The sequence below is a fragment of the Sinocyclocheilus anshuiensis genome, unplaced genomic scaffold, assembly GCF_001515605.1.
Source record: "Sinocyclocheilus anshuiensis isolate Anshui unplaced genomic scaffold, SAMN03320099.WGS_v1.1 scaffold504, whole genome shotgun sequence".
NCBI lineage: Eukaryota > Metazoa > Chordata > Actinopteri > Cypriniformes > Cyprinidae > Sinocyclocheilus > Sinocyclocheilus anshuiensis.
Genome location: NW_015555727.1, coordinates 351919 through 362960, shown reverse-complemented (window position 1 = coordinate 362960; position 11042 = coordinate 351919). Strand labels below are relative to the sequence as shown.

Below are 11042 nucleotides of genomic sequence, written 5' to 3'. Positions count from 1 at the left end.
TTCTTCTTCTTCTTCTTTTTCTTTTTATGTTTAAAACAGTTATTGCTACTTAATATTTTTGGGCAAACCATTATACATTTTAATTAAAAGTTTGGGGTAATATTTAAAATAAAATAATACATGAAAAATGTATTCATCAGAATGTATTAAATTGGTCATTTGAAATAAATGCTGTACTCCTGAACAAAAGAACGACATTAATATATAAGAACTATTATTAATATAATAGTTCTTCTGAGTCGATGAACTTTTGTGATGAACCACGTGGTGGCGAACTTCACTAAGACAGAGCAAGCAAAGCAACACCTGTGGTACTGACCTGAAATACTGCAGTTGTTAAGGTCAGAAATTCACATTACACTACAGAGAGATACTGTAGGCTAATAAAATGGCGGGTTATTCATTATTTTGTATTTTATTCATTTCATGGTCTTACATTTGTCCTAATTCTAATAATAGTGGCAAGAAAATGACAGCTGAAAAGCAAAATAATTATTTTTGGCGTGCGTCTGACTGTTGATTAACATACCTGAGAAAATTTCAAAGCTTTTCACGGTTCTTCATTAGAGGCAGAACTCACAAGAACATCCTCCTGTAATTAACTTGGTCACGAATGAGTCAGTTGTGACTCACGTGGCACATTTCTGAGTGCGATGCAGATCAACAGAGGAAAAGGCTGAAAGCCAAAATTAAAAAAATAATAATAATAGAGAGGGAGAAAACACATTTTTGGTAAGACCCAGCTAATTATTAAAATAAAGTAAATCAGTAACTAACTAACTAAATTAAACTGATTCAAAAGTGACAGTAAACACTGTAATAAAAACCTTTCTATTTATAATAAATGTTGCTCTTTTGAATGTTCCTGAAAAAAAATGTCATGGTTCAACTTTTCACACAAATATAATAAAGTGGAACAACTGTTTTCAACATTGATAATAATAATAAATGTTTGATAATAATAATAATAGGTAATAATTGACAATAATAAATGATAATAATAATAATAGTAAATCAGCATATTAGAATGATTTCTCAAGGATCATGTGACACTGAAGTCTGGTGTAATAATGCTGAAAATTCAGCTTTAATATCACAGGAATAAATTACATCCTAAAACATATTCAAATTGAAAACAGTTATCTTATACTGTAATAATATTTCACAATATTACTGTTCTACTCTATTGTTGATTAAGTAAATGCAGCCTCGGTGAGTCTTTTCTCTAAAACATTTAAAAAACCATACCGACTCCAAATGGTACTGTGTATCTTCAAACAGATAGTTTTAGGAGCTCTACAGAAAAAAAGTCCAAGAACAAAAATCCTCCATGAGTCCATAGTCAATAATAACCTGTGCAGATAATGGACATAAAAACACTGGAAAACGTTGTTTGGTCTTGTCAGCAGCACACAAGCACACAAAGCAAGGGAAAAAGCTCTTAACAAGAATAAAAAGAGATAATTCATTTGAAAAATGAATCAGCTTTTCATTTTTCAGCTGCATGTCAATAATCGACCTCACTTGACGATACTGTCAAGACCAATTAGGAGATATTTATTATGAGTTTGATCATTTTGAGGTGATCTTGACAGCAGAGGTAAATATCACACTGCCAGCAGCGACAGGGGAAATGAGCTGGATTTCCCTGCAGCTGTGGACAGAGTTCAGCCAATCAACAGAAATGTCACAGACGCTTGATGAAGAAGAATCGGCCATGTAAACTGAATCCTGATTATATTGTGCAGAGCGAGAGTCTGGTCATTCAAAATACCAGCAGATTTGACATCCGCAGACATTTATTGCCTGTAATTTCTCGGTTCCTTCCTGCTGGAACCTGTCTATAAAGCCACACACTCAGTGACCTTGGTTTATTAAATAAGAGTAATGTTAGTGCTCAGGATGAGATTCGTTGGGACCTTTGTTGTGGTATGGAGACTTTACTAATGTGAAATCAACATAAAATCATTATTTACCCACACTGTTGTCATTATATACACACATATATCCATTCCATACATTATGTTCCATATGGAACGCTAGGAGATTATGTTGTAATGAATTAAAATTCTTAAAAATCCTTTTATGTTCCACAGAAAAATAACAGCATAAAGTGAATTCGTGACAGAATTTGAATGTTTGTGTGAACCTTTCCTGTAAATTTATTTGGTCAATCTGACAATTCTATTCATCTAAGGGAGAAATCTGAGATGAACAGAGCATTGCAAAGATAATTTTGCTGCTAATGCATAATTATCGTGTTTGGCTGGAACAAACAGTTCCTCCCCAACTAATTGCTCTGTGCAGCCCCATTTAGATGAGAGTCTAGCTGCAATGACACTATCAAGAGAAGCAGAAGAGCCCTTGAAATGAATGAAAAGTAGCCCTAATATTGCATTTCTTGTGAAACCAAGAGTAAATTCTGGAATGGGTTACATAACCGCTTTAATACTCAGATGTAAATAGTTATTTTCTAAACGAGAGCGACAAAGAAAATGGGTCAAAACGTTATTAGGGTATACTGAAGACGTGCAACTTCCAACGCAAACCCTCTTCGTCCCGCCCTTCCTCGTTACTATTTGCGGACAGCATTAATTGACACGCATTTCCGCCAACCACGAAGACAGCGACGGGGCTTTGAGCCCGCCTTCGACATTGGATTGAACGAATGAAGTGTCAATGTAAATTTAATCGTATCCTTTGCTGTCATCCTTAATTAAACGATGAATTGCATACGTGTTCATGTGTGTCTTGCAAGTGAGCTAGCCACGAATATACGGCGAATATTGTTGAAATCTATGTAAATATCAAGCAGTCGAATTGGACACATCAAGTTTAACTACACTCGCTTATCTGTGCGTATGATGCTCGCTTAAACGTATTGCGTGTGATTTGCGATCTCATCCAGCGTGTTACTTACCTATAAGTTGACCCACGGGTGTAGAAAAAGGGTTTCCTATGAAAAACTCCATCCTCCGAGCGTGTCTGCTGCTCAGTGTCTCGGCTGTGGGCTGATGATCAGCTGGAGAGCTAAAACAAACTTCACCGATTACATCATCTCTTAAAGTGACAGTAGGCAGCACTGGCGGGGATTTTCCAAGTATACAGTACACTGTGCTGCGGACAGTTTACGCTAGTATGTAGAACAGAATGCATTGTGCAACAATAAACGTTTAAAACAGTAGCATGCTACAGTCTTGTCTAGTACAGCAGTGATAAGCTATTTTGCATGTTTAATTCAACAAGTGGCAACTTTTTACCTATCTTAAATTGGAATTTAGGGTAATTTTGTGTGGTTTTAATCAAATTAAAAGTAAAAAGAGCAAATAATGAATCAAGAACCAAGATTTTAAAAATGCTGCTGATATTACTCAGTAGCCTATATAAAACCATGATCCGCACTCACAAAAAATAGTTTTATATTGATTAACTAAAATCCTAAAAAGAAGACTAATTTTGTGAGTACGGATCATGGTTTTATACACTAAGTAATCTAATAGATTTACACTCCAAAATAAGATATTAAGTGACAAAAGAGTGCAGTGCAAACAACTCTGTGGAACTGCTGATACTCACTGGAAATTGAAGGATGTGTGTGAACGCATTGCATTGTGGGATAGAGTATTCCATGCATTCAGTTCTGTAGCCTATGTATGTTGCACATTATGGTAAAAGTTGTAGGTCATCCAGGTGTTCAGTGCATACAGAAAATTCACATATTGTGCACAGTACATACTGCATATTGCATACTGAAATTTTTATATTAGATTTTTGTTGTTTGGAAATGGAAATGGAAAGTTTTATTACCATGGAGTTATGCATAAATTACTGTATAAGGTGTGATGTTGTGAAATGCAGGCCCTGCCCTAGTGTGTTGCCCACATGATTTGATTTGAGAGTTCATAACAAAAGCAGTCTGGTGACCTGTCAGGGTGTGTGTGCTCTCACAGAAAACATCTGAATCCTTGGTCTATGAGATGCATGTTTTTGGTCTTGTAAATGATTTATAGCAGGTATTATAAAAACTGGGGGAGGTCAAGCCAGTTTTGATGCACGTCCGACTTTATCGCATCTGTCTGCAGTAATATTAGTCTTTTTGTCTCTAAATGTCAACCACGTTCTAGATACAAGCCACAAAACCATTACCAATCCATATCAGGCCTTCCAGTTTCAGATAATAAGCTGAGATAATCATCATATTTCATCTTTTGCTCCATTTCTTCTTCTTCTTCTTTTTCTTTTTATGTTTAAAACAGTTATTGCTACTTAATATTTTTGGGCAAACCATTATACATTTTAATTAAAAGTTTGGGGTAATATTTAAAATAAAATAATACATGAAAAATGTATTCATCAGAATGTATTAAATTGGTCATTTGAAATAAATGCTGTACTCCTGAACAAAAGAACGACATTAATATATAAGAACTATTATTAATATAATAGTTCTTCTGAGTCGATGAACTTTTGTGATGAACCACGTGGTGGCGAACTTCACTAAGACAGAGCAAGCAAAGCAACACCTGTGGTACTGACCTGAAATACTGCAGTTGTTAAGGTCAGAAATTCACATTACACTACAGAGAGATACTGTAGGCTAATAAAATGGCGGGTTATTCATTATTTTGTATTTTATTCATTTCATGGTCTTACATTTGTCCTAATTCTAATAATAGTGGCAAGAAAATGACAGCTGAAAAGCAAAATAATTATTTTTGGCGTGCGACTGTAGATTAACATACCTGAGAAAATTTCAAAGCTTTTCACGGTTCTTCATTAGAGGCAGAACTCACAAGAACATCCTCCTGTAATTAACTTGGTCACGAATGAGTCAGTTGTGACTCACGTGGCACATTTCTGAGTGCGATGCAGATCAACAGAGGAAAAGGCTGAAAGCCAAAATTAAAAAAATAATAATAATAGAGAGGGAGAAAACACATTTTTGGTAAGACCCAGCTAATTATTAAAATAAAGTAAATCAGTAACTAACTAACTAAATTAAACTGATTCAAAAGTGACAGTAAACACTGTAATAAAAACCTTTCTATTTATAATAAATGTTGCTCTTTTGAATGTTCCTGAAAAAAAATGTCATGGTTCAACTTTTCACACAAATATAATAAAGTGGAACAACTGTTTTCAACATTGATAATAATAATAAATGTTTGATAATAATAATAATAGGTAATAATTGACAATAATAAATGATAATAATAATAATAGTAAATCAGCATATTAGAATGATTTCTCAAGGATCATGTGACACTGAAGTCTGGTGTAATAATGCTGAAAATTCAGCTTTAATATCACAGGAATAAATTACATCCTAAAACATATTCAAATTGAAAACAGTTATCTTATACTGTAATAATATTTCACAATATTACTGTTCTACTCTATTGTTGATTAAGTAAATGCAGCCTCGGTGAGTCTTTTCTCTAAAACATTTAAAAAACCATACCGACTCCAAATGGTACTGTGTATCTTCAAACAGATAGTTTTAGGAGCTCTACAGAAAAAAAGTCCAAGAACAAAAATCCTCCATGAGTCCATAGTCAATAATAACCTGTGCAGATAATGGACATAAAAACACTGGAAAACGTTGTTTGGTCTTGTCAGCAGCACACAAGCACACAAAGCAAGGGAAAAAGCTCTTAACAAGAATAAAAAGAGATAATTCATTTGAAAAATGAATCAGCTTTTCATTTTTCAGCTGCATGTCAATAATCGACCTCACTTGACGATACTGTCAAGACCAATTAGGAGATATTTATTATGAGTTTGATCATTTTGAGGTGATCTTGACAGCAGAGGTAAATATCACACTGCCAGCAGCGACAGGGGAAATGAGCTGGATTTCCCTGCAGCTGTGGACAGAGTTCAGCCAATCAACAGAAATGTCACAGACGCTTGATGAAGAAGAATCGGCCATGTAAACTGAATCCTGATTATATTGTGCAGAGCGAGAGTCTGGTCATTCAAAATACCAGCAGATTTGACATCCGCAGACATTTATTGCCTGTAATTTCTCGGTTCCTTCCTGCTGGAACCTGTCTATAAAGCCACACACTCAGTGACCTTGGTTTATTAAATAAGAGTAATGTTAGTGCTCAGGATGAGATTCGTTGGGACCTTTGTTGTGGTATGGAGACTTTACTAATGTGAAATCAACATAAAATCACTCTTTCCACACTATAGGACAACAACTCTTTTTAAGAAATGGTCACTGAATGTTGATCTTCAAACTGAAGATGTTGGACTACATATTCATTTTATATAATATTTTCGAGTTTGATTATCAAGGTTTTGTTATTTATATAAAAGATCATGTTACGTGTCTGTAGTATATTTAACTGTCCACTAAAAGACAATGAAGCATCGGTTCATTCATCATACTTCTTTTATATTCATTAGTGGAAAAATATAATTTAGAGGCATGAAAATAACAACAGAAGCATCAGCATAAATAAATTCCTGCACAGCTAAGCAGCATAGTACATGTCAAGTATGTCTGTGAGCATTATATTTCTATTATTTTTTTTTTGATCTTCAAACTGAAGATGTTGGACTACATATTCATTTTATATAATATTTTCGAGTTTGATTATCAAGGTTTTGTTATTTATATAAAAGATCATGTTACGTGTCTGTAGTATATTTAACTGTCCACTAAAAGACAATGAAGCATCGGTTCATTCATCATACTTCTTTTATATTCATTAGTGGAAAAATATAATTTAGAGGCATGAAAATAACAACAGAAGCATCAGCATAAATAAATCCCTGCACAGCTAAGCAGCATAGTACATGTCAAGTATGTCTGTGAGCATTATATTTCTATAATTTTTTTTTGCTGCACATATTAATAGACAATTATCACCAGCTTCACAATTTGATTTCTTTTTCAAAGAAAAACACTTAAAAATTTTTTTTTGAATAAACACTTTAGTTAATACGATGCATCACAAATACACTACCGTTCCGGTGTTTGGGGTTGCTAAGATTTTTACAAATATTTTTATGTTCACCAAGGCTGCATTTATTTGATCAAAAATACAGTAATACTGTGAAATATTATTACAATTTAAAATAGCTCTATGTATTTTCTTATGTTTTAAAATGTTGCAAAGCTGAATTTTCAGCATCATATTAAAATCATTCTGTACTGCTTAATATTTTTGCAGAAACTGAAAAGTTTTATTCAGATATTTTGTTACATTATAAACATCTTCACTGTCACTTTAATGCATCTTGCTAAAAACGTATGAATTAAAAAAAATCTTACTGACCACAAACTTTTAAACAGTAGTGTACACAATTTGTACATATAAATAATGTTATTAATACTAAAGCACATTACAGAGGAGAAAGATAGAGGCATTTCCTTATTAAATTTGAAAAACGACTAAAATTGGGTCAAATATTGGAACCACAAAACTATACAGCTTTCATCAGCATCATAGTTAAAAATGAAGATGAAATCTGTGAAGGTAGAAGTCAGAAGCAAAGGTGCACATTCATCTAATTAGTAAGCAGATCTTTTGGCAATCTCTGTTGTTTAATTATACACCATCATTAAAAAAAAAAACGCATGAAGCATATGAAACATTTGTTAAGGTTTATTATTTTACCTCCAATCCCTTGTTACTATGAATTCGTTTTTGTTATTATACTAAACGTTTAGTAATTTTGTTTTTGACATTTTTTAAACAGGTTTATATACTAGTTTTTATCACTTTGATTTCAGTTTTCATTTAAGTTATTTTATGACAGCGTTCAACTAAATGAAAATGAGAAATGTTGCCTTGGCAACTACTGTAGATGAAAAAAAAGGTCAAGTTTTTTTATACTTGATTTCATGTTAGTTAACATTTACGTACTTTATTTCAAGCAACGAAAATGTTTTTTTTTTGTGTTTTTTTTTTATGGTTTTAGTTTTAGTGAACTAAAATAACCCTGCTCTGCACTGAATTCATGAGCTTTAACAAACTAAAATTTCCCAATGCAAAACTCAAGTCAAAGTATTTTTCTATCTAGCCTAACTGGAGAGATTTTGGACAGGGCAGATCCTTATCGCCCTCCCTATCATCAAATATTGACAGAATCTTCATTTTTAGGTGAACTATTCCTTCAAAACACAAGGACAATGTTGGTGTTTTTGGTGACATACATTGTGGTTGGCTGGTGATGCAACTCCACAACAGATAATTTAGTCTTTTGCCAGAAGGAAGGGAGGAAATAATGTGCTAGCAAGAGCAAGAGCTTAACAACTGCTCATGGGAATTCTGCAGCTGAGCCTGACGTTAAAGAAGAGTTCAGCCAAAAATGAGAATTCTGTCACAGTTTACTCACCCTCATCCAGACCTGTATGGATTTCTTGCTTCTGAGAACCACAGAGGAAGATCTTTTGAAGAAAGCTGGTATCCTTATCATTTTAGTTCACAAAAAAGGCAACATTCTTCAAAATATCTTTTTTTGTGTGTGTGTTCAGCAGAATAAAGAAACTCATACAGGTATGGATTACGGGTGAGTAAATGATAACAGAATTCTCATTTCTGGGTGAACCATGCCTTTAAAACTACACCGTACCATCTAATCACACTGCTAATTCTGGATGTCTCCTCGATTAGGTTAATGCAATAATACTTCATAATATGCACATCAGTTTGGCGCTCATGCACTGCCGTCCGTTCTGAAATGTAATGTGAAAGAGTGCTTGAAAATATCACGGATCTGAGGGCTTGTTTACTCGTCGCTGAACTCTCTCCTGTTTTACATTCACGTGTCTACATGATGGAACAGGTGAAGCCGCAGCACTCTTTCAGCAGGGTGACACCTGTCTTGGTCACGTATGGAGACGAGGTCTGCTGGGCTCTGGACGTCATTCTCTTGTCCTTGGTGTGACCTGAATGAGAGCAAGCGAGAGAAACGCAGTGACCTTCTCTGAATCACACTCTCAAGCATCTCTGAACACCGTCGAGCATCAGCGCTGAGGTATATTCATACCAGAACATTTGCAAATATATTGGGCTTAAATGAATTTTGACAGCATTAGATGAGTTGAAATGATTGTCTGTGCACTGTACAAAAATAGTTTTCAATAGTTGTAAATATATCTTGATTCACACTGAACTGAACTGTGGAATAGAGTTGGACTGAGTTCAGATGAATTAAAATGTGTTTACTTTGAGTGAAAAGCTCAGTTCATAAGCTTTTTAAAAGCAGCACTAACGATTATGAAATATTTCTATATTTCTGTGAGATGTTTCAAACTCTCACCACAACACTGATTCATATTTGACTGTGTTCTCTCTAATTTACAGTCAAGCCTTCCCACTTTCAGTGACATTCACGTACTTCTGCACTATTTATTCCGGTTCTGAACTAGCTCATTAGTTTTGAACTAAAAGAAAACAAACGAAGACAGCGTATTAACACCCTGAGAACAGAATGAACATTCTGACAATTCCACAACATAAGCAGATTCCTTATTCATTTCTCTAGTTTCCATTTTCATTAAACTTGAGCAGGCAGTGAGTAAAACAATTAGGGAGATGCTCAAAGAATATATTATTATGTTAATTAGCGCATTCAACACTGAAAAACTGAGGTTTAAGGCCTTGGCCTTGAGCTCACAGCACCACAGTAACACACACATACATACTTTTCATGCTGCACCTGTTGGGAAATTTGGTCTGTAGGAAGTCAGCCATCTCTTTGTCCTCTTCTCGCTCTCTGAGTGGAGAATAACAGGCGTCAGGAAGGCAAACGCACAAACACATACAAATACATGAGTCAGGATACATTTTCATGTGCATATGCCATTCAAAAGTTTAGGGTCAGTAAGATTTTTTTTAAATGTTTTTGAACGTCTCGTGTGCTGAAGTCTCTTGTGCTCACCAAGTCTGCATTTAAAAATACAGTAAAACAGTAATATTGTGAAATATTATTAAAATAACTATTTTGTATTTGAATATGCTAAAATGTAATTTATTCCTGTGATGCAAAGCTGAATTTTCAGCATCATTACTCCAGTCTTCAGTGTCACATGATCCTTCAGAAATCATTCTAATATGCTGATTTGCTGCTCAAGAAACATTTATTAATATTATCCATGTTGAAAACAGTTGTGCTGCTTAATATTTTTGTGGAAACTGAGTTTCATTTTTTCAGGATTCTTTGATTAATAGAAATTGTTTTTCATTTACTTGTAAAATAAATCTTTTATAACATCATAAACATCTTTATTGACACTTTTGATCAATTTAATGCATCCTTGCTAAATAAAAATATGAATTTCTTAAAAATCTTACTGACCCCAAACTTTTAAATTGGCACACAACTGCCAAGGTTTGTTAATGGAATGCACATGTACCTTCTATAAAAGCACATTGTTTTGCCACTAATTATTCATATACTGTCTAAACTGTATCAATTCACTAAAGCTATCATGCATCATTACAACATAAAACGGAACCTTATTCTGAATCTGTTCTTACTACAACTTACAACTGGTTTTTAAAGCTTTAGATACAAAATCATTGCAAATGATCCTAATTTTCAATCTAATTAATCACACTAAGCTTTCTGTATTTATATATTTTCACTGAGATTATATTCAGCATTTTTATATAGCCATTGTTCTTGTTCAGTTGTTGTTTGCTCCCCACAATGCCACAAAGATTTACTATTTTTTCACAGTTCCTGAAATTTAAAACCAGACCCACACACAAACAACTGTGAAGTGAGACACTGAGCATTAACCAAACATTCACACTCAAACACCAAACAATCAATTATTCTCTTAGCACATCGGTTTAGTGTTCAAACCGAGAGTGTTTGACATCTCTCTGTCTCTCTCCACCATCCATCCGTGTAATAGCTGCTTGTCATGTGGGTGACGGCGGCTCATTTATCCCATGAATAAACTGTGAGGACTTCATTGGTGTTGGGCTCTGATGCGTGCGTCACTCACGATTACTCTCTCACACACTCACACACACACACACACACACACACACACACACACACACACACACACA

At 34.3% G+C, this 11042-nt stretch overlaps 1 protein-coding gene across 3 annotated transcripts in view; it reads right to left on the bottom strand.

Annotated features, from left to right (window-relative positions):
• Positions 1-8543: 8543 nt before the first annotated feature.
• The window catches only part of LOC107672688 (uncharacterized protein C16orf45-like), a 22530-nt gene continuing 20031 nt past the window's right edge, over positions 8544-11042 (bottom strand). For 2 of the 3 annotated variants that reach the window (XM_016465996.1, XM_016465995.1), the window contains exons 5-6: positions 9665-9735; positions 8544-8905 (exon numbers count right to left, since the gene is read on the bottom strand). In XM_016465996.1, coding sequence (XP_016321482.1) covers positions 8787-8905; positions 9665-9735 — 190 coding nt within the window. In that variant the 3' untranslated portion in view covers positions 8544-8786. The remainder of the gene's footprint in view (positions 8906-9664; positions 9736-11042) is intronic. The other variant, XM_016465997.1, reaches the window with a different exon arrangement.